At 37.9% G+C, this 26273-nt stretch overlaps 1 protein-coding gene across 2 annotated transcripts in view; it reads left to right on the forward strand.

The window, feature by feature from the left end:
* The window catches only part of LOC128642587 (uncharacterized), a 177076-nt gene that overhangs the window by 75655 nt on the left and 75148 nt on the right, over nt 1-26273 (forward strand). For both annotated transcript variants that reach the window (XM_053695355.1, XM_053695356.1), the window contains exons 2-5: nt 873-949; nt 3292-3510; nt 9717-9794; nt 12970-13248. In XM_053695355.1, the coding sequence (XP_053551330.1) occupies nt 904-949; nt 3292-3510; nt 9717-9794; nt 12970-13248 (622 nt within the window). In that variant the 5' untranslated portion in view covers nt 873-903. The remainder of the gene's footprint in view (nt 1-872; nt 950-3291; nt 3511-9716; nt 9795-12969; nt 13249-26273) is intronic.

The raw sequence follows: 26273 nt of genomic DNA on the forward strand, positions 1-26273 counted from the left end.
TTGATACTTCCTTTCTTGTCGAGAGCTGCAAGAGAATGACTGGGGGTGGCAGTTAGGGAGGAGCTATATAGACAGCTCTGCTGTGGGTGTCCTCTTGCAGCTTCCTGTTGGGAAGGAGAATATCCCACAAGTAATGGATGAACCCGTGGACTGGATACACCTTTACAAGAGAAATAGTCCTCAGTGTAGTTTTTTTTAATTAAAATAAAAATCTAGCATTTTTTGTATGTAAAAAAAACTGCACTAGGCACTTTTTGGGCTTTAAAGTTGGCATGTGTGGGGTGTAAGAAAAAACGGCCCTGAAAAGTGCCTTTACATTGCGGTCTATGGGAACTGTGTGCTTATATACATATACAGTATATTTATGTGTTAATATGTGTATATACACATCTCAACACAAATATATATGTATATAGTCATTTACATATATATTTAAAAATGCTGCCCATCGCTGCGCGAGGTTCTGATGCCGTCTCTGACAGCATCAGAACGAGGTTCCCATAGGAACCTATGGAAGCACGTTCTCGTGAGCGCAATGCTTCCTAGCAACGAGAATGCGAACTCGTTATCGTGCACTGGTATTACAAAGTGGAGCACTCATTTAGAGCTCCACTTGTAATCTAGTCCCTTGTGTGACAAGGGTTACAAACTTTTAGATTTTAGAAAGCCCTTTTAAAATCCTGTGCAGGGTGGTTTTAGGCACGGATAATAATAATAATAATAATAATATAAAAATATTCACTAATCTTATAGAAATAAGCAAGAAAAAGTCATCTCTGGTGATGTCATACCTCCCTAAATGTTTTTATTTTCATTATTTTTAAACAAGGACGTAGTATATTTATCATCTTTTCTGTGTGTTCTGTTGTTAGATCGTCAAGCTTTTCTGAAGAAGAACATACGATGGCCTTCAACAAGAGGTTTGCAGGACTACAACTTCAAGAAAAAGGTAATTTAGTGACCCAAAAAAGGGTAAATTCATAGCTATTTTATTAAGTTTATTATTCATACTTTAATAAAAGGCAATGAAAATGACCTTTGGTCGCCTCGAACATAAATCACTCACATTCACTACTTAAGGGATTATAGGCCCAAGTTAGGGAGTTGCCAGTGTAGTACAATAATAACATTAACCTGAACATTAAATAAACACAAGGAGATAAAGGTTTGGAGAGAAGACCGGAATGGTCAGATTTATTTGTAATAACATAACCGACGGATTCATTCAATAATGGGGATGGTAGTAATTGAATCCCTAGTCAACCCAAGTTAAAGGGACACTGAACCCAAATTTTTTATTTTGTTATTCGGATAAAGCATGCAATTTTAAGCAACTTTCTAATTTACTCCTATTATTAATTTTTCTTCGTTCTCTTACGATCTTTATTGGAAAAAGAAGGCATCTAAGCTAAGGAGACAGCCAATTGTTTGTTCAGACCTTGGACAGCGCACTTGTTTATTGGTGCTGACCAATCAGCAAGAACAACCCAGGTTGTTCACCGAAAATGGTCCGGCATCTAAACTTTCATTCTTGCTTTTCAAATAAAGATACCAAGAGAATGAAGACAATTTGATAGTAGGAGTAAATTAGAAAGCTGCTTAAAATTGCATGCCCTATCTGAATCATGAAAGAAAATATTTGGGTTCAGTGTCCCTTTAACAAAGAGGTCAAGGCCCCACAAGGAAATCTGCAGCAGAGCCCCCAACGCTCCACCCATGGCAATATTAATGGGGATGCATGGAGTTCTTATGACCCACCACCCTGAGGAGGACACCCTAGGCACACAACTACGGTATTAGGCCCTTCTTGTCGGCATGGCAATCACTCCATCCCATTTATTTGCCTAAGATGGAAAAAGGGGCCAAGACCTCCTGCTACCAGAGTGACACAATCTCCAGCTCATAAGGGGACTCAGATCCGCTAGGCTGCACAAACCAACTACCACCAGGGGAAGAACTAAAATTAGAGACACAGTAACTCTTTCCCAGCCGTATTACTTACAGCGACCCATATGGGAGACGTAAACCTCTAAGCTACCATCCAACTATAAAGGGAAGAGAGGGAGGGACAAGCAAGAATCTTCAGCCAGAACAGCTGCAAAAGAGGCCTTGGACTTCCTGCAGGGACCTTATATAGGAAAGTCAAAACCAACCCCCTAAATATTGTTGCAACTTATACTACACTTTCCATCCTACTGTGCCATAACCCTTAAGGCTGCTCCAAGCCCATGAAGGGCTCTACATTAAACATCTTGGAGAAAAAATACCAGCCATGCTAATTAGTATACATTTCCATCAATAGTTATACTTAGAAACTAAAATTGCTACTGATTTTAAGTTATCATTGGTTTATAATTAGATTCTAATACACTAAGAATATGTTTCACTAAAACAAAGCCTTTATTTCTATATTTCTTCGGTTTTATCTTCACTGACCTGAACTTTAAAGGGATATAAAACATCTTGTAATTAGACTTTTCTCTAGTCTTGCAATCAATTAATATATTAGCTAAGTGTTAAAATATTCAGTACAGATTAACGCCTTGCTGCAATTGTTTTCCAATGCCAGTGTGGTGGAGCCCGTCTGTCCTTGCTACTGAAGAAGACAAGGTTAGCCACTGTCATTTTGATTGTAAAACATATTGTTTTGCACTATGTTATCACCTCTACTGAGGCCTATGAGGAACAGATATGTAGCAGAGCTAGGCTTGTGAAGTCTGCGTTGTGTACTTTAAATTCCTAGAATTAGAAAAACCCACAATTTCAGAGTTAAATTATTTGAAAACTGGGCAAAATAAAGTAGATAGCAAATTTTATTTTTTTACAGTGAAATAGCAAGGTGATTTATGTCCTTTTTAAAAATAGCAGCCATCTTGGTAATGTTAGTGACATAGACTATGGGCTAAATTTATCAAGCTGAGGCGGACAGGGGCGCATATACGCACCCCTGTCCGCCGCAGCTCGCCTCTGGCGGGGCGAATTTCCCCGGAGGAATTTGCCATTGCACACAAGCGCTATTTTGCACTTGCGTGCAATCCTGCCCCCTGCCCGCACACAGCCAATCAAGCGTGGGCAGGAGCTGTCAATCTCCCCGGTCGGACTAGACTGCAGAGATTGAATTTCGCCACCTCCGAGGTGGCGAAAGGTTAGGCAAGCAGCGGTCTGATGAATTGTTAAATACGGCGAGCAGGTTCTCTTGTGAGAACCTGCAGTCGTAGGGGCTCAAAGGTTGGCGAAAGCCTCTGATAAATGTAGCCCTATATCTATGAGTTTTTTTGTTTTTTTTTTAAGGTGCCAATTTGGAGCAATTTGAGAAGGATTTCCTGTCTGCACATAATGCTTATCGCAAGCAACATGGGTCGCCTCCTCTTCAGCTCAGCAGGGAACTCTGTAGATCAGCACAAAAATGGGCAGATCATCTGCTGTCCATCCGAACTCTGAAGCACAGCGACACAGAGTATGGGGAAAACCTTTACTACAAGTACAGCTCCAGCTATAAGGAACTACCAGGTACAGGGCTACACCAGTAGGGGGCACTAGCGTCATAGCAGTGTAATGTGTCATACTGGGCTGTTTAAAACAAATGAAATGGTTTTTAGTCATTAACGTATTTCAATAATCTAAATAAATAAATAACCCAGCACTTGTCTTAAAGGGATATGAAACTCAAAATTCAGACACAGCATTTAATTTTACAAAAACTTCTGATTTACTTCTATTATCTAATTTACTTCGTTTTCAGGGTATTCTTTGTTGAAGAGATACCTAGGTAGGTGTTTGAAGCACTACATGACAGGAAATAGTGCTGCCCTCTAGTGCTCTAGCAAATGAATAACATTCTTGCAAAATTGTTGCCATATAGTGCTCCTGAGAATATATTTATATATATTGATGAAAACATGTAAAAACATATTTATGCAATATTCATATTTAAAGGACCAGTAAATGCAGTAGATTTGCATACACAACACATACATGATAACAAGACAATGAGTCTACTAATAGGGGCTGCAACACCATTGACAAAGCAGTGGCGAAATGCGCATCAGGCGTTCGCACTGTCTCCCTGTACCTAGCATAAAATTAATTTGTTGGCCTTAATTGGCACTTAGGGGTTTAGTTGGGAGCGCCCTTTTTTGAACTGGGATATTTGACTTAATTACGGATTTAGTGTACACCGCATATTTGGATAGAAGACACTCTTCATTGTTTCATTGGTAACTTAGTTACTAGCTGGGTGGGGAGACTGTTTCCCGCTCAGCTTCAGATCTTTTATTTGACGGTGCCACAGCCCCTATTAGTAGACTCATGTAGCTAGGTGCAAATGGGGGGGGGGCAGTTCTGATTTGATATATGTTTATGTGCGTTTTTATGTGTGGATGGCTATCGTTTTTAAATCATCATATAATAAAAGATATTTTTTAATGCAGACTTCTCCTTCTCCAACCACAATATTGTTAGTAGCCTTCTCACAAACAAAGTGTGCCATATGATGCTTCTTTCACTTCTTTATTATTAAAATTTCTAAATTATGTCTATTTCCACGCCCACTAAATCATATGACAGTCATCAACTAATCTCAAATGCAATTTCTCAAATTCCAATGTTCTGCACATAGCATTTTCGAAAATAGATATTTATATATATATATATATATATATATATATATATATATATATATACACATATGTGTATATGTATCTATACCTATATATAATCATGTTTAGATATAGATATATATTTTACAAAAAAATAATAATTTATATATATAGAGAAAAGTATTTATGAATAAATAGAACATAATCTGATATATGAAGAACATTGGAATGTGAAATATTCATATTTCATGTTGGGTTAGCGCCTGTGAGAATATGTGATTGTGTTTGCGCATGAGTAGGGTGTTTTTGTACTTTTTTTGCTCAATTGACTTCTATCGGCTTTTTAAATGCATCGGGTTAGTGCCCAACCGAAAACAGTTCACTTTCAACTTATAATACAAGCGCTATACGATGCGCACAAAAAGCTTACCTCTAGCAGAGTTAGCGCTCGAGCGGGAGCATTAAATACCACTCAACTTGTAATCTGGCCCATAGTACCTAAATGTGTATGTACCTTTAAAAATACATATAGTGCAGAAATATATCCTGACACCTTCCATCTGAGAGTATAAACCTATCTGCTCCCAAATGTAAATGGTTCTGTGTGTCTAAAATATGGAATGTATCCAATATAGTGCCAAAGATATAATAGAAAAGGACACAAGAAACAAAATAAACTACACTAAAAGGGATATGAACCTGAAGTAAATGCTACCAGATCTATGTATAAACCCCAGAGCGTAAGTGTAGGGTTCGAGGGGTGGAGTCAAGAGAGCAGTTCATAACGGCCAATCACTTAATACTTAGATGGCCAACATTTGAGACATATTAATATGTATGAGGATTAAGTGGATAGATCCACAAGAAAATTGTTATATACAAAAGTATAGAAACAGTGTAATTGACGTATTGTGATGGAGATGATGTTTTCAGAAATAGAATAATTAAAGTACTTAATATCTTGATTGTAACTAAACCTGAATACAAATACAGAAACCAAATAATGAGGCAGCTGTTCCAATCCATAACAGAAATACTAGATTGAGACCAATCAAGATCAATAGTATCCACAAATAAACTAACAAATGAACTGTATCTGTGATATACATTGCAACAGTAGCTATAAAACTGTCAACCAGTAGAGGGAGCTAAAGTTCTATTACAGCATCAACAACAAAAAAAGATTCCAAATTATAACAAAGTATCACAGTTGTAACATAATGAAAATCATGGTTATAGAATATGTTAAAAATAATAACAATCTCATGTGTGGTATCTAGAAACAAATGGCTTCATGATGAAAGGGACTAATAATAATAACTATTGTGCCCACAATATTCAATCACTATAGGGAAAGAACAGATGTCATGGTTCAGAATCACAGGGGAGAGAACTTACACATCTCCATAAGTTAAATGCAATTGATGAACAACCAAAGACACACAATTATAGAAAACTGTGCCAGTCATTAAGTGTATTGAGTCACTTTGGGATAATGGCATTTAAAGCGATAGTAAATCCTATTGTTTGTGAAAAGCTAGGATTTACCAGTGGAACAAAAAAACATAATTTATGCTTACCTGATAAATTCCTTTCTTCTGTTGTGTGATCAGTCCACGGGTCATCATTACTTCTGGGATATAACTCCTCCCCAACAGGAAATGCAAGAGGATTCACCCAGCAGAGCTGCATATAGCTCCTCCCCTCTACGTCAGTCCCAGTCATTCGACCAAGAATCAACGAGAAAGGAGTAACCAAGGGTGAAGTGGTGACTGGAGTATAATTTAAAAGATATTTACCTGCCTTAAAACAGGGCGGGCCGTGGACTGATCACACAACAGAAGAAAGGAATTTATCAGGTAAGCATAAATTATGTTTTCTTCTGTTATGTGTGATCAGTCCACGGGTCATCATTACTTCTGGGATACCAATACCAAAGCAAAAGTACACGGATGACGGGAGGGATAGGCAGGCTCATTATACAGAAGGAACCACTGCCTGAAGAACCTTTCTCCCAAAAATAGCCTCCGAAGAAGCAAAAGTGTCAAATTTGTAAAATTTGGAAAAAGTATGAAGCGAAGACCAAGTTGCAGCCTTGCAAATCTGTTCAACAGAGGCCTCATTCTTAAAGGCCCAAGTGGAAGCCACAGCTCTAGTGGAGTGAGCTGTAATTCTTTCAGGAGGCTGCTGTCCAGCAGTCTCATAGGCTAAACGTATTATGCTACGAAGCCAAAAAGAGAGAGAGGTAGCAGAAGCTTTTTGACCTCTCCTCTGTCCAGAATAAACGACAAACAGGGAAGAAGTTTGGCGAAAATCTTTAGTTGCCTGCAAGTAGAACTTGAGGGCACGAACTACATCCAGATTGTGTAGAAGACGTTCCTTCTTTGAAGAAGGATTTGGACACAAGGATGGAACAACAATCTCTTGATTGATATTCCTGTTAGTGACTACCTTAGGTAAGAACCCAGGTTTAGTACGCAGAACTACCTTGTCTGAGTGAAAAATCAGATAAGGAGAATCACAATGTAAGGCTGATAACTCAGAGACTCTTCGAGCCGAGGAAATAGCCATTAAAAACAGAACTTTCCAAGATAACAATTTTATATCAATGGAATGAAGGGGTTCAAACGGAACACCCTGTAAAACGTTAAGAACTAAGTTTAAACTCCATGGCGGAGCAACAGCTTTAAACACAGGCTTGATCCTAGCTAAAGCCTGACAAAAGGCCTGGACGTCTGGATTTTCTGACAGACGCCTGTGTAACAAGATGGACAGAGCTGAAATCTGTCCCTTTAATGAACTAGCTGATAAACCCTTTTCTAAACCTTCTTGTAGAAAGGACAATATCCTAGCGATCCTAACCTTACTCCAGGAGTAACCTTTGGATTCGCACCAGTATAGGTATTTACGCCATATTTTATGGTAAATCCTTCTGGTAACAGGCTTCCTAGCCTGTATCAGGGTATCAATAACCGACTCAGAAAAACCACGTTTTGATAAAATCAAGCGTTCAATTTCCAAGCAGTCAGCTTCAGAGAAGTTAGATTTTGATGTTTGAATGGACCCTGTATCAGAAGGTCCTGTCTTAGAGGTAGAGACCAAGGCGGACAGGATGACATGTCCACTAGATCTGCATACCAAGTCCTGCGTGGCCATGCAGGCGCTATTAGAATCACTGATGCTCTCTCCTGTTTGATTTTGGCAATCAATCGAGGAAGCAGCGGGAAGGGTGGAAACACATAAGCCATCCCGAAGTTCCAAGGTGCTGTCAAAGCATCTATCAGAACCGCTCCCGGATCCCTGGATCTGGACCCGTAGTGAGGAAGTTTGGCGTTCTGGCGAGACGCCATGAGATCTATCTCTGGTTTGCCCCAACGTCGAAGTATTTGGGCAAAGACCTCCGGATGAAGTTCCCACTCCCCCGGATGAAAAGTCTGGCGACTCAAGAAATCCGCCTCCCAGTTCTCCACTCCCGGGATGTGGATTGCTGACAGGTGGCAAGAGTGAGACTCTGCCCAGCGAATTATCTTTGATACTTCCATCATTGCTAGGGAGCTTCTTGTCCCTCCCTGATGGTTGATGTAAGCTACAGTCGTGATGTTGTCCGACTGAAACCTGATGAACCCCCGAGTTGTTAATTGGGGCCAAGCCAGAAGGGCATTGAGAACTGCTCTCAATTCCAGGATGTTTATTGGAAGGAGACTCTCCTCCTGATTCCATAGTCCCTGAGCCTTCAGAGAATTCCAGACAGCGCCCCAACCTAGTAGGCTGGCGTCTGTTGTTACAATTGTCCAGTCTGGCCTGCTGAATGGCATCCCCCTGGACAGGTGTGGCCGATAAAGCCACCATAGAAGAGAATTTCTGGTCTCTTGATTCAGATTCAGAGTAGGGGACAAATCTGAGTAATCCCCATTCCACTGACTTAGCATGCACAATTGCAGCGGTCTGAGGTGTAGGCGTGCAAAAGGTACTATGTCCATTGCCGCTACCATTAAGCCGATCACCTCCATGCATTGAGCTACTGACGGGTGTTGAATGGAATGAAGGACACGGCATGCATTTTGAAGCTTTGTTAACCTGTCTTCTGTCAGGTAAATCTTCATTTCTACAGAATCTATAAGAGTCCCCAAGAATGGAACTCTTGTGAGAGGAAAAAGAGAACTCTTCTTTTCGTTCACTTTCCATCCATGCGACCTTATAGTCCTCTCACACATCCTATCTAGTCGTTGGGTGCAAGAGAATGACTGGGACTGACGTAGAGGGGAGGAGCTATATGCAGCTCTGCTGGGTGAATCCTCTTGCATTTCCTGTTGGGGAGGAGTTATATCCCAGAAGTAATGATGACCCGTGGACTGATCACACATAACAGAAGAAAAGGGGACTTTCAGTCATAAAGTATCAAATGCGGAAAGTCACTTTTTTTTTGTCTGAAGCGATCACTGCGCTTTTACATTCACCATTAATATTTGTAGTAAGTAGGGTTATACGCTCTGATGGAAGGTGTCAGGATATATTTCTGCACTATATGCATTTTTAATGATGCATACACATTTAGGCACCGATCACTATATTAGACATTAGTGATGACTTTGATTGTAAAATGTGCTAACCCACCCGCGTTAAAACTTTACTTTGAGTGCAGTTAGAGCGCCACTTGTAATCTTACCCACATTGTTCACAAATGGAAGCTACGGACGCAAATAGGGGGTCACATAGCCCCACTTGACACCCAAGGATTATTGATTTGTATTAAAATTAATAAAGACAAATATTTTGAGAGTAGAGGAGTGGGAAGGCATTATTGCCTAGAACCGCCCATTTAAATGTACTGACCCCCTCTAAATCCTACCGCTCTAGGCATAGGCCTATTATTAGACCTAAATATACCTTGGTGTTGGAGTTTCAAATATCGTTAGGTTTAGTATTTGTTTTTTTATTTTTTTGCTTTCTTGTTTTAATGTTTTTATTTTTTATATAATAAATGTCTTTATGAAAAAGATTTTTTTTAGTATGACTGCATTAATATCTGCTTATTCTGAATGCTGAGATATTTGCATTGTCCCTAAAAAGTGATATAAATGATTCAAAGAAAATTTTTCCTTTTTTTAATCTTCTAAGGTCGTGAGCCTGTGGACGACTGGTACAGTGAGATTAAGAACTATAACTTCAGCCGGCCAGGATTTGGGGGTAATACAGGTAAGTTGAATGAATCACACAGGTATATTGGTTGGGTAGATACTGAGAACGTTTCTCAGACAAAGCTTTGTGATAAAAACATTTGCTATAATGAACGGTATGCTATCCTTATGCGCCCTCTATTGGCAGAACTCGGTACTGAAGACATTTTGAAAATTTGTGTCCGGTATCATAGATCTTAGGTTAACAAATTATATTCCAGAGAACATGTAGATCTGCGTTTCTCAATTCAATTCCTCGGGGCACACTAACAAGCCAGACTTTGCAGGGCAGATTAAATAATCATTTTATCAGTAACCATGGTTATTAACCTGTTGCCATTCAAGATAAATCCCTGACAATATGACCTGTGTTAATAAATCCTGAGGAATGTAACTGAGAAACACTGGTCCCTCTACAAACTTACCCTACTCAAGACACACTAACAGGCCACATTTTCAGAATACCTGAACTAGAACATAGGTGAAATAATCAGCTGATCAGTAGCAATGATTAACAACCTGCTCTCACCTAAGGTAATCCTGAAAACCTGATCTCTTAATGTGCTCTGAGGCCAGGAATTGAGAAGTAACACTGATCTAGAGGCCTCTACTAACTTCCTGTGTCCCAGCGTTTAACAACCACAGTCCTCAGAACACCTGTGCAGACCATTATTGAGGATGGACCCATAATTTGTGGTGTCATTTGAGTTTAACCAATGGTGTTTAGTAATGTAGTTTAAAAGTGTTAACAGGTGATGAGAGGGACGTGCAGCTATGATTACAACGTTTTGCCAAAACATTTCAGCTGGTTCCCTCTGCACCATATGAGATGGACTGTGTTTTTTACATTACAAGTCATCTCCTAAGCAGTGAATGCTATGCTGTTCTTGTTTTGTTTACATGATTTGAAGATATTTTTTGCTTGAGCCCATTTTGAGATAATACCGATAAGCCACATTTTATAAAATGGGCAGATCCTGAAATACTGACCTCCATAACTAGACCATTGTCTGCCTTATAAACGTATCATTTTAGACAAAGAAAACTGAGAACAAAAAGTATAACAACATACTGCTCAATCTAATTACAAAAGGTGTCAAATTAAAATGGACAATTGCCTAAATTGTTGAACACAAGATTAAAATAATACAGTGGAACCTTTTTTATCTCCTCAACCTGCTGATCTTTAAAAGGGACTTTAAACACTAAATAAATATTAGATAGAATGATGCATTCAAATAAAAGATTAGTCTGAGAATAACATGTAGATGTATTTTTTTAAAGTTTCATTAGTTGTTTAAATATTGACAAAATAAGTGTAAAGTTTTAGTGTCTATAAAACAGTGAGCGCTGCCATGTTGTAACTTAGGTTACCTTCTCTGCTGTGGCCAATTAGGGACAGTTATAAATAGGTCACTAGAGTGTGCAGCCAATGGCTGTGTGGAATATAACAGTGTTAAGCACTTCCATTTCTAAACCTCACAATTTCAGAATGGAATAGCAGGAAAAGGGGACAGAATAAATAATGAAATAATATTGTAGAGTTTTTTCAAGATATACAATTTATCATTCTATATTACCATCACAAAGTGTTTAATGTCCCTTTAATATTACATTTCTGAATGTTAATCCCACCCAAATAATTTTTCTAACATTGCCTCTCTCTAATGTCGCCTTTGTTAAAATGGTGCAGTTAAGGACAAGATTTTGTTTTCTTTTGTGATACAGATAGAGCATAAAGTGTTTAACATTTTTCCAATTAAACGTCTATGATCTAATTTGCTTTGTTCTATTGTTTACCTTTGTTGAGTAGCATACCTAGGTAGGCAAAAGCGTATGCATTTGTATGGGGCATTATATAGCTGTGGTTTTGGGATGTGTATCACACGTTGTTGGGAACAAAATGCGGCCATATAGTGCTCCAAGTATGTGCATGCGCCTGAGATTAACTAGCTTTTCAACAAAGGATGCAAACAGAACAAAGCCAATTTGATAATAGAAGTCATTTGGAACAAATTTAAAAATGTAAACGCTATCTTAATCATGAAAGAAATACTTTGAGTTTCATATCCATTCAAAGTAAATATTTCATGATTCAGATAGAGCAGCAATTTTAAGCAACTTTCTAATTTACTTCTATTATGAAATTCTTTGTTCTCTTGGTATCTTTTGTTAAAAAGTAGGGACATAAGCTCAGGAGCGTGCACGTGTCAGAAGTATATGGCAGCAGTTTTGCAAGAATGTTACCCATTTGCCAGAGCACTAGAGGGCAGCACTATTCCCTACCATGTAGTGCCCCAGATGGCTACCTAGGTGTCTCTTCAACAAAGAATACTATGGGAATGAAGCAAAATTGATAATAGAAGTAAATTGGAAACTTTTTTAAAACTGTAAGTTCTGTCCGAATCACAAAAGATAAGTTTTGGGTTTCATATCCCTTTAAATAACTTTCCAATTGTATTAAATTATCATATTTCCTTCATTCTCTTGGTATATTTGGTTGAAGAAGCAGCAATGCGCGATTGGGAGCTAGCTGAGCACATCAGGTGAGTCAATAGCAAGAGGCATTGATGTGTAGTCACCAATCAGCAGTTAGCTCCCAGTAATGCATTGCTGCTCCTATCCCTAACTAGGCATGTTTTTCAGCAAATGATACTAGGAGAACAAAGTAAATTAATTAATAACGGTAACTGGAAACTTCTTTGAAATTGCAAATATGGTGTTCTGTGAAAAGAGCCTGTGAAATGGGTTTATTGTATCTTAAAGTTAGTTAAAGGGACATGAAAGTCAACATTTTTCTTTCATGGTTCAGATAGAGAATAGAATTTTAAACAACATTCCAAATTACTTCTATTACCTAATTTGCTCCATTCTTTGGATATCCTTTGCTGAAGAAATAGTAATGCACATGGGTGAGACAATCCCATGAGGCATCTATGTGCAGCCACCAATCAGCAGCTACTGATCTTATTTAGATATGCTTTTTAACAAAGGATATCAAGGGAATAAAGCAAATTAGATACTAGAAGTAGATTAGAAAGTTGTTTAAAATTGCACGCTCTTTCTAAATCATGAAAGAAAAAAAAATTGGGATTCATGTCCCTATAAGATTCTTTGCATTGTCTAATAAAATATAAGGAATGGACAAAAAAATAATAATATCTCATATGATAAATCTCTCTCTAATGCAACAGGTCACTTCACCCAGGTGGTCTGGAAGGACACCAAAGAGGTAGGAGTTGGAGTGGCCACCGATGGCAAAGGGCTTTTCTTTGTTGTTGGACAATACAACCCAGCAGGAAACATCACCAACCCTGGGTATTTTGAGAAGAATGTTTTACCCTCCGGCACAACTCCAACTACAAATAATGCCATAAATGGTGCAAGATCGAAACCATCAGCTGCCATCAGAGAGCCCGAGTCAGATAAACCTGCAAATGACCGGAAACCAGTCTCGGTTACTGGTGGGAGAGGTAAGAGGAATTGCACTATTTTTTGGTTACAGATTAAACTAAAGGGACAATGTACACTAGATTTTTCTTTGCATAAATGTTTTGTAGATTATCCTTTTATATAGCCCATCTAGTAGGGTTCTTGTAACAATGTATAGTTTTGCTTATTTTTTTAAGAACATTGTGCTGATTTTCAGACTTCTAACCAAGCCCCACAGTGTCAGATGTATACGCTCGTTTAAAGACTACTGCTGGCTCCTTTTTATGTTTTCTTTCTTTTCATATGCAGGGAATGGGGGAGGGGGAGTGTCTGCTTTTCTTGTTTTGCCAGCCCCTTTCACTGGGTGTCCCAGCCTAAACTCATCAACAGTGCTAAACTGGGAGCTTCTAAGTATGTTTTTAAAAAGCTTTTAAACTGGATGTTTATATCAGTACCTGTGCATATTCTTTATAGTAGTGTCTATTACTTGCAGTTAGAGTATATGAAAATTAGTGTATACTGTCCCTTTAATTGCTGATTGTTTATGATAGCAAACAATTCATTCATTTGCAAATGGTCCCAATTGTAAGACATGTATGTGATTGGTTGGTGGACACAGGGTGAACTTATAAATACCTGAGGTTACCTTTCCAGTTTCATTTTCTATTTCAGCAAGAAATGAATAATCTGAAGATAAAATAAAACTGTTAATCCTTAATAAGACACCCAAGAGGAAATTAAATTAGCATGAAAATATAATCCGTTCTATACTAGCTAATTTCTAAACTAAATTATTTGCCCATGCATCCTCCTCTAGTGCTTGATCTGACTTTTGGTGGCGTAGAATCTGCTTCTCAAAAACTTGTTGGCATAGAGAGAAATCATCTGCTTATTTTACTGGGCACCATATTCTAAAGTCAATGTCTCTCCTTTACATAAAGCTGTCATGGTTCTAAACGTTAGCCTGGCCGTGCTAGGGGTAGTGCTCTGAAGAAGTCCAGGGGTTAGTGTGTTCTGTTCTGTCAGGCGCGCAAACTACTACTGTAGAGGATCAGAAGGACGTCAGCTTTAACGCAGATTGAATGGAGAACTTTGCTATTACTGTTCCAGTGTTGGAAGAGATGAACAAGGTTAGCACCGTCCTGAAGACAGGGTATAGAATAGCACGGTGACGATTTGTGCTGTTGCTAATGTTATTTCTACAGAAAGGGATCGCACTTAGGACAGCTCTATTGATATTGTGCATGTCAGCAGTAACCTTGTGGCAAGTTTTGGCGACAGAAGGGAGCAGAAGGTATTAAAAGACCGGCAGTTATGCCATTCTGTGCTTGGTTATTCTGATATGACCACGCCTTTTGCCTGCTCTTGCTTTTTGGCGCCTGTCTTTGACTTTTACTACGTTTTTTTTTTACTTATGTAACTGTTTCTTGCGCCAACTCCTTTTTTTATACCATGATAACAAAAGTTACCTTGTTGTGACTATGGAGCCATGTATGCAGAGTAGACAGTGTCAAACAGGAAGTAGTACACTAAGTACAGGGCTCAGGAACAGGTCAGCAGAAGCATGTTTTAGGTCAGGGGGGTAATCCAAAGTCAGGCCGAAGTCAAGTACCAGAAGACTTGTATTACACCATAAAGTAGCACAAAAAGAGTTGGCAAGAGTAACTTTTACTAAGAGATATTTTTGCTAATGGGAGTATATTGCAAAAAATTGCTTCTATTTAAAATTTAAATGTACCCAGCCGTAACCATTTCAACTATGACCTTTTCATCCTTTTAAAGGGACATTCCAGACAAAACTGGAATCCACTTGGATGCATTTCAGTTTTTAGTTGAAGTATTTTTGTTATATACATGCATTAGCAAAAATGTTTCTAATAAAAACTATAGCTTTTTCAAAAGTGTATTTAAGTATGCATCGTGCACCAGCATTTTAAACACAGCACATGCTCAGAGAACCTAATGTGCTTGTATCATCTGGTAATGACTCAATTTGTTAATTGCTGAAATGATACTAGCCCCACTGATACTCTGAACAGCTGTAGTATATAAAATGCTGGTGGTGAAAGGGTGTTTTGGGGTTAGCACTAATTAAAGCTTAAAAGAGTATCATTAAAAGATACTTTTTCTTTTCTTAAGAATAATATCTTACGCAATAATATCAATGTAAAACTGTGACTATTTATAATTATTTAAATATAGAAACAAGTAAAATTTCAAAATTCAAATTTACAAGTTATTCTTATAGTTTGATGCCGGAATCATATACATAAAAAACAGTTAAGAACAAAATGAAATGACAAAATTTATGTTACACATTTGATACAATGAACTCTATGGATAATAGCAATATTCACCATGCATTTGCATATATTGTACGTGAATATAATTACCTTACAAACAGATTACTTAGGTATATTCACTGCTGGAATGGATCGAGACTCTCAGTGTTATATACTATAATAGTTTTCCTGGTCTCTTCCTTCAGAGACAGTCTATGGTTATTGGCAGTAAATTATGGTCTATATAGCAAAGTTCCGACCTTAACTTGAACTGTGGTTAGATGTCCGTGTCCTGAATTTGGATGTATCCTTATATATCAGCTCTGTGACTTTTGGTAGTCCAAGGTAAGTGTTAAATGCTCTGGATAGAATGTGAGCGTGGAGATGAAATCCTTGTAATTCTTGTACAGATCCGCCGTAGCGAATTACCACCTCAGAGTGGTTCCGGAGTAAAGTTGAAGCAGGGTGGCTTGTTTGATAAATAACCGCTGTCTTGTATTCACAGCGTCAAGGTTCAGGTATAAAGAAGGAAAGTGATCAGATCATGGGTTAGGAATTATACTTATAGAACTGCACATGCTTATGATTAGTTCAAAGTACCCAACCTACTGCACTATATCTGACTTTAACGATATTTCCAATTTTAGCAATATTTCCAAAGAGTGAGCAAAGTTCTACACGTTTCAGCCGCTTGGGCCTTTATCAAGATCAAAATCAGATGCAGCAAAGCACTACTGGGAGCTAGCTGGTGATTGATAGCTACGCACATAAGCCTCTTGTCGTGGGCTCATCAGATGTATTCAGCTAGCTCTGAGTAGACCATTGCAACTCTGAAGCTGACTTTAGCTATGTTATTAAAAGGGCATGAAACCCAAAATATTTATTTCATGATTTAGATAGGCCATACCATTTTAAGCAACATTATATTGCTAAATTTGCTTTATTCTTTTGGTAGCCTTTGTTGAAGAAGCAGCAATACACTACTGGGAGCTAGCTGAACACACTGGGTGAGGCACTGGCAAGAGCCACCAATCAGCAGCTATCTCATAGTGGGCATAGCTGCTCCTGAGCCTACCTAGGAATGATTTTCAGCAAAGGATAACAAGAGAACAAAGCAAATAAGATAACAGAAGTAAATTGTAAAGTGCTCTATCTGAATCATGAGTTGAATTCTCACATTACTGTCCCTTTAAGTATACAAAACTTTAATTCTGCAGCACAGCCAGTTCTCAGTTCTAACCTCCTTCAGTTGGAGAAAATATTTACAACTGCATCCAGCTGCTGAAACCCTGCGCACGAGTAAAGGAAAGGAAACCCTGACGTTCAATTAGGAGCAGTTTTGCTCTATACTTTCACTTGCTATATGGTCCCTTTAAAGGGACACGACAAAAGAATAACAACATATTTCATCTTGTTCCTGCAGCTCTTTTCAAATCCGTTCTCCTGTTTTATTAGCTTAAAGGGACAGTATACTGTTAAATTGTTTTTCCCTTGATGTGTTTCCAATTACTTTTTTTTAACCAACTGCACAGTAAAGAAAATGTATACGAATTTGCTTTTAAGGTTTATTTGTTTATATGAAATAGCTGCTTTTGTGTTTTGAAGCCACAACCTAATAAAATGGGTTGAGCTTGTAGGTATAATCAGATCTAATTACTTTATCACATTGTGTACATACACCTGCTTCTTTATCTTATATCTGTCTGTAAACCACAGACCAATAATTGGAGAAAACAATGGAAAATTAACATTTTATTACCTTATCTCTTCTATACCCCACTGGAAGCGTAATTTCTTCACTGGCTGTGTTTACACAGCTTATCTAAAGTTTGGACCTAAGGCCAAAACTTTTCAGAATAGGTGGGGATACAACAGGCTAAAACAACTATTTCAAATGCCAATATAATGGTAAAGGAAATACTTGTAAACAATGTAATACACTCCAGCAGGTAAAGTGGATCATTAGGAACAAATTAAAGGAGAGAAAATATTTGAGTAAACTGTCCCTTTAAAGGTGCCAGATACTGAATCTCCGCCTCTTTGTACTGGGGGCTGCCATCTTGGATCTCAGGTATTCTCACTGCCTGTGACAGAAGCTGTGCGCACTCACAGACCAGTAATATTGCCTATTTGTTTACAGCTGTATAATGTGCTTCAGGTTAGGTTGCAAGATACAAAGCAGGAGCTGTACGTATTGCTGTGGCTGCATTGCTCTGTATTGTTGTTTTTTTTTTTTTTTTTTTTTTTTAATATATTTTGTGTAACTGTTAAACTGTGTAAAACAATTAAAAATATAAAGCTGACAGGATGTATGAGGCACTCTAACCTGCAGCAGATCATACAGCTGTAAAAAGTAGGCAATATTACTGGTCTGTGAGTGAGTGTGCACAGCTTCTGTCACAGGCTGTGAGAATATCTGAGATCCAAGACGGCGGCCCCGAATATAAAGAGGCGGAGCTTAAGTATCTGGTACCTTTAAGCTATTAAAACAGGAGAACTGATTTGTAACGAGCTGCAGGAACAGAATTAAACATAACATAGAGATTAGTTGTTTTTTTTTGTAGTTGTGCACAACAGTTTAATGTCCCTTTAAAAGCTGACACTGCTTCAATCATAACTTTTAAAGTGCAACTCAACCTGTTCTTCCAATGCAGCATTTTAGCGCTGCAGAATCTGTTGACGCTCTACAAATAACTGATAATTTTATAATAATAATAATATATATAATATAATGTACACATAGCCTATAATTATACATAAGGGATTAAAATTATTATTTATTTGTAGAGCGCCAACAGATTTCGCATCGCTAAATATTCCGTTTCCTGCTTGATACAAATCTTCTCCCACCCCAAACCTATTTCTTTCTCCCAACAGCTAACGTCCATAATAGGTATGTGCAAAATTCATATTTCTCAGATTTGTTTGTCAAACGAATGCTGAATAAGGGTGCGGGTAGCAGTATTTGGCTATTTTCGGCACTGGATCTATTAGAGTTAATCCGAAAATAGCCAAATACTGCTACCCGCGGCTCTATTTGGCATTCTTTTGACAAACGAATATCTGAAGTATGAATGAGCTTGGAAGAAAGACCATCATGGTCGTGTTTATTTAGCTTTATTAAAGGAATAGTCTAGTCAAAATTAAACTTTCATGATTCAGATAGAGCATGCAATTTCAAGCAACTTTATAACTATACAGGTAGCCCTCAGTTTACACCTGGGTTAGGTTCCAGAAGGAATGGTTGTAAATTGAAACCGTTGTAAATTGAAACCTAGTTTATAATGTAAGTCAATGGGAAGTGAGGGAGTTAGGTTCCAGGCCCCTCTCAAAATTGTCATAAGTAACACCTAATACATTATTTTTAAAGCTTTTAAATGAAGACTTTAAATGCTAAACAGCATTATAAACCTAATAAAATAATCACACAACACAGTATATATAATTAAACTAAGTTAAATGAACAAAAACATTTGCTAAACAGCATTATTAACCTAATAAAATAATCACACAACACAGACTTAACTTGCATTTTTCTGAAAACAGTTCTTTCTATGCATTCCAATCTGGACTGATTTATAGACAGGAAGATCTTGTTCCTTTGAAATCTGCTCGATAGCTCAGGTCTGGTTAAACTGATTAATTTCAGCTTACTTGGCTTTGCTGCAACACAAGCAGACAGCTCCCCCTACTGGCTATTTTAATAAATGCACTGCTTCTGAATGCTTTTCAATAGCAGTCACATGACTAGAAAAAAAAGGTTGTTATTCTGAGGCCTATAGGCCCAACTTTATAATTTACTCCAATTATGAATTTTCTTCGTTCTCTTGCTATCTTTATTTAAAAAACAGGAATGTAAAGCTTAGGAGCCGTCCCATTACATAGCTTTAAAGGATTATTAAACTTGACATTTCAACAATGTATAGAATGTTTCATTATTGCAAGAGAAACATTATTGCAGTATACATTATTTATTTTGCTGTCTTTTGATGTAAAATACATCTACAACTTGTGCTTGTTTCACTTTCTTCCAGGGAGGTTTGGGTTTATACTTTTAGGCAATTTATGTAAGCTTTTGTTTACTTCACCCTCCCCCCTAAGATTCTCAGCAGTCACATGTTTGTAAAAGATGGATTATCAGTATTGCATCAACAGTCATGATAGGAGAATCATTCTTTGCAATAGTAACCAAGTTGAATCAGTGCTAAACCACCTTAAGAGAAAAGATAAGGACAGGCTATCCCAGTCTCTCTCAACTGCACATGTGAGTTTGTGCTATATCTGAATATTAGTTTGTGATTGGCATTATTTAAGTCAACTTAATTCCCTGCCTAACCCCTACCACAGCTGGTCAGCAGCCCACATCTCTGGCCTGCAATGGAGCATTTGCTGCTCTATTCCAGTGACTTGTGGGGGCTTACAGGACTTTTCAGCCTGCCTACCCATGTGGGATTGTTACCCCCCCCCCCCTTCAGCTTGCCTGTCACTCAAGCTCACTGGTTCAAAACAAACCGCTATGGCTAGGGTGTAACCACTCTATACCAGTGGGTATCCCCGCATGAGCAAGTTGTCCAACAAGCAACATCAGGTAGAGTCTAAATTAATGTTCGAGCCTACAGGGCTAGCTCAACTGAGCCTATCCTCGCCAAGATACAATACAGACTCAAAGGGAGCCAATATAAAGGGGCTGGTGCTGAACACACTAACACACAAAGGGAGTGAGGTAAAACCGCTGGAGCAGGAAGCAAAGAGGAAGAAGATGGCTGACACAGGGAAGAGAGAACCCCTTAGCAATAAAGTTGCCACACTACAGTCACTCCTATAGCAAAGAAGGTTAAAGGGACATGAAACCCAACATTTCTCTTTCATGATTCATACACATACAATTTTAAACAACTTACCAATTTACTTCTATTATCTAATTTGCTTTGTGCTTTTGGTATCCTTTGTTGAAAAGCATACTTGGGTAGCTTGGAGGTCAGAGGCGTAACTAGAAACCACAGGGCCCAGGTGCAAGAATCTAAGATAAATACAGACAGTCACATACACACACATACATGCATAAATACATGTACACACACAGTCACATACATACACACACACACACACAGTCACATACATACACACACACAGTCACATACATACACACACACACAGTCACATACATACACACACACACACACACTCACATACATACACACACACACACACACACAGTCACACACACAGTCACATACACACACACAGTCACATACATACACACACACACACACACACACACAGTCACAAACACAGTCACATACATACAAACACACAGTCACACACACAGTCACATACATACAAACACACACACACACACAGTCACACACACAGTCACATACATACAAACACACACACACAGTCACATACATACATACAAACACACACATAAATACACACAGTCACATACACACACACAGTCACACACACAGTCACATACATGCATACAAACACACACATAAATACACACAGTCACATACACACACATAAATGTATAAATACATGTACACACACAGTCACATACACACACACAGTCACACACACAGTCACATACATACATACACACACACACACATAAATACACAGTCACATACATACACACACATAAATACACACAGTCACATACATACATACACACACACATAAATACACACACAGTCACATACATACACACACATGCATAAATACATGTACACACAGTCACACACACATAAATACACACACAGTCACATACATACACACACAAATACACATACAGTCACATACACACACACAAATACACACACAGTCACATACATACACACATAAATACACACACAGTCACATACATACACACACATAAATACACACACACAGTCACATACATACATACACACACACATAAATACACAGTCACATACATACATACACACACACATAAATACACACAGTCACATACATACATACACACACACACATACATACACACACACATAAATACACACAGTCACATGCATACATACATACATACACACACACACAAATACACACGGTCACATATATACATACACACAAATACACACACAGTCACATACATACATACATACACACACAAATACACACACACAGTCACATACACACACACACATAAATACACACACAGTCACATACATACATACTTACACAAACATAAATACACACACAGTCATATACATACATACACACATAAATACACACACAGTCACATACATACATACACACAAATACACACACAGTCACAGTCACATACATACACACACACAAATACACACAGTCACATACATACATACACACAAATACACACACAGTCACAGTCACATACATACACACAAATACACACAGTCACATACATACATACATACATACACACAAATACACATTCACATACATACACACACACACACACATAAATACACACAGTCACATACATACATACACACACACATACACACACACACACATACATACACACACACATACATACACACACAGTCACATACATACACACACAAATACACACACAGTCACATACATACATACACACATAAATACACACACAGTCACACATACACACACACATACACACACAGTCACACATACACACACAGCCACATACATACATACACACATACACACACAGTCACATACATACATACACACACACATATAAATACACACAGTCACATACATGCATACACACACATAAATACACACACAGTGACATACATACATACACACAAATACACACACAGTCACATACATACATACACACACACATATAAATACACACAGTCACATACATGCATACACACACACACAAATACACACACAGTGACATACATACATACACACAAATACACACACATACATACATACATACACACACACATAAATACACACACAGTCACACATACATACACACACAGTCACACATACACACACACACATACATACATACATACACACATACACACACAAATACACACACAGTCACATACATACATACACACATACACACACAAATACACACACAGTCACATACATACATACACACATATAAATACACACAGTCACATACATGCATACACACACACATAAATACAAACACAGTGACATACATACATACACTCAAATACACACACAGTCACATACACACATATAAATACACACACATATAAATACACACAGTCACATACATGCATACACACACACATAAATACACACACAGTGACATACATACATACGCACAAATACACACACAGTCACATACATACATACACACACACATATAAATACACACAGTCACATACACACACACACACACATAAATACACACACACACACATAAACACCAATGGGTAAAACAGAAACACTAACCCCTGTAGTCAGATCCACTAGTGAAGCATCATGTCACACTCACATGATATCAGTGCAAGCAGTGGCTGGTCAACTTTTTTTATTTAAAATAAATATTTTATTTTTTTAAGCTGGGCCCCCACCCTTGGGGGCCCAGTCACAATTGCGAACCTCTGCACCCCCTGTAGTTTCGCCCCTGTTAGAGGTAGCTGCTGATTGGTGGCTGCACATAAATCCCTGCTGTCATTGGCTTACTGATGTATTCATCTTACTACTAGTAGTGCATTTATTCTCCTTTAATAAAGGATACCCCAAGAGTATGAAGAAAGAGTGATAATAAAAATAAATTGGAAAGTTGTTTAAAATTGCATGTTCTATCTGGATCATGAAATACATTTTTGGGTTTCATGTCCCTTTAACGCTTAGGAGTCTTACAGTAACATTCTCAGAATGTTGCTGGTCGTGCTGCCGTGTGACATTACCATATGCGTGAGAGAAGAATGCACACAGCTTACTGTTGAGTGGACTTGAAAGTGTTCACAGAAATAGTAATAACTTCTAAAGAAAGCATTTTGTTTTCAAGTTAAAAGTATATTTCACAAATGTTTCAAAGTTGTAATAAAATAGTCTTTAGACTGCTGCTACTGCTACATAACTTCCGTTTCCAGCAAGCCTAAAGGCTCGCGTGGAAACAGGGGCATCAAGCGTCATACGGAGCTTGATAAATCGTCCCCATAGCCTTTAAATGATTCTGACAATATCTGCTCACACGTTGTACAGATGCTCTGTGCTGCAAGACAGCATGTTAAATGAGTCGATTTCAGATTTGATTTATTTGCATTTAAAGCACAAATCAAGGAGTAAAATATAATTTTAACTCTTGAAATGCCATAAATAATTAAAGGGATATTGTTTTGAAAAAAAATGAATTGCTTTAGTTTGTTAGATCATGATCATGTAATTTTAGCACTACTGACCCTGAAATTCTTGTAAACTGTATAAACTGCTGGTAACAAGTATCTCTATAAAAGTCTATGGAGATGTTGTATGTAACTGTCAGTTTACACAATTAAAGGGACATTAAACACTAAATAAATGCTAGATAGAATGATGCATTCTAAGAAAAGATTAGTTTGAGAATAATATGTAGATGCATTTTTTAAAGTTTCATTAGCTGTGTAAATAGTGACAAAATAAGTGTAAAGTTTTAGTGTCTATAAATCAATGGGAGCTGCCATGTTGTAACTTAGGTTACCTTCTCTGTTGTGGCCAATTAGGGACAGTTATAAATAGATCACTCTAGTGTTCAGCTAATGACTGTGTGTAATATAACAGTTCTCTGAACTTCCATTTCTAACGGGAACTGAAAAGCTCACAATTTCAGAATGGAATTACAGGAAAGGGGGACAAAACAAACAATGAACGTATATTGCAGACTTTTTTTTATATACATACAGTTTATCATTTTATATTACCATCTCAAATCAAAGTATTTAATGTCCCTTTAACAACAGCAATGGAAACTAGGCCATAGGTAAAAGTACCTCTTGAGAGCGGCAGAAACTGCTGATCATGATCAAACATGGCTGGTGATCAACGGGGCAGTTGTACAACCATGGCAATCACTGTCCATGCCTGCTGTGGACCAGCAGTTCTCAGTGACTCCTAAGCGGTTCTTTAACTGTGTGTTTAACCTCCCTTTTATCTTGTGAGACCTAAGTCTCATGGGATGACCTTTAATCAGTGCACATTAGCAACCAGTAAACTCCCTGCCACAAAGTCTTGCTTCAACTTTATTAATATTTCCCATACTCCGTAACACTACTTTTTTTTTCTTGGCAATGTGCTCTTTTGTTCTGTGGGCTTGAAATAGTTAACCGTATTTGTGATGATAATAAAGAAGGTTTCTATGCATCCCACTTCCCCCGTGTTGAGTTTTAGCCAAATATTTCTACCATGACAGCAAAGGAAGGGATACCAGGGAGTCTCCTGAATATATGGCCAGTTAGTCATTAAATTACATTATACAGCCATCTGTACAGAGCTAGTCCCCTCTGAGGACAGCTTCTCTGCATGTCTGGAACTGGCATATTTTCTAAATGATGTCATTAGACCGCAAAAAATCTTATCTGAGATTGGCTCTGGATCTTATTCCTCAAGAAATGGATCCAAAACTAGCAACTGAATCACTTTTTATTTTGAATAGAATAGAGGATGAAAGTCATGTTTGTAAGGAATATTGTAATTGAATGTGTTTAGAATACTAGGAATGTGCATTTTTTTGTTATTCGTGTTTTGTTAGTGAAACAAATGCAGTTTTTTACATTCGGCTAATTTTGGCGCCAGATTTACTGGAATAAAAATTGCAACACACAAATATCTGGATATGCACAGATATTAGTGTGTGTTGCACTTTTAGTCTAAGTCAGGCACCAAAATTAGCCACATGCCGCAGACAATAACATAAAAATGCGGATCCCTGGTGAATACATGGAATAACTCCGTGAGGTGATAACACGATAATAATAAACGGACATATCGTAACCACACTAGTGTGTGGCTCTATATGCCATAATTAAAATGTTTACTTTCTGAATGCTGCCGGTGTTCTAAAGTAAGTTGTTTACCGTGTAGGAATGTGACTACTGCGTCACTTCCGGTGACTTTAATCAGCTGCTGGAGGTTTGTGGCACTCACTGCTCATGCGCTAGAGGCCCAACCTCCTACAAACAGCTGTTTAAGGCAGAATAGGTGACAACTTATTTTAGAACACCAGTGTTCTAAAGTAAGTTGTCTACCGCGTAGGAATTGCCGCCTGATCGCTCTGTCCTTCTCTCCATAACACAGATTTTATTTTGCAATAATTTTGAAATAGTTTTTACTTGCTGTATTTAGTTCCTTTTTCGCCGTTCTATACCTTTATAGCAATATCTAAAATTAGTCAACGCTGTACCGCGCTGTATTTTTGTGTTTTCTGAATGATCATTTCCTAAAGCCTCCAATATAATCCTCAGACGTTTTTACCTCGTTATGAATTATCTTCTTGCTTCCACCAATGTCTAATTAGCTCAGACTGAAGTCCTTATAACAACTCCTGGAAACGAAACTCCCGTTACAGTCCCCATGTGATTGGTGGTTGTTCCGTGAGAGCAAATAGGTGTGTTGTACAGTAACAGTAATATCATAACGAGGTAAAAACGTCTGAGGATTATATTGGAGGCTTTAGGAAATGATCATTCAGAAAACACAAAAATACAGCGCGGTACAGCGTTGACTAATTTTAGATATTGCTATAAAGGTATAGAACGGCAAAAAAGGAACTAAATACAGCAAGTAAAAACTATTTCAAAATTATTGCAAAATAAAATCTG

Source organism: Bombina bombina, chromosome 12 (assembly GCF_027579735.1).
Source record: "Bombina bombina isolate aBomBom1 chromosome 12, aBomBom1.pri, whole genome shotgun sequence".
In the NCBI taxonomy this organism is placed as follows: Eukaryota; Metazoa; Chordata; class Amphibia; order Anura; family Bombinatoridae; genus Bombina; species Bombina bombina.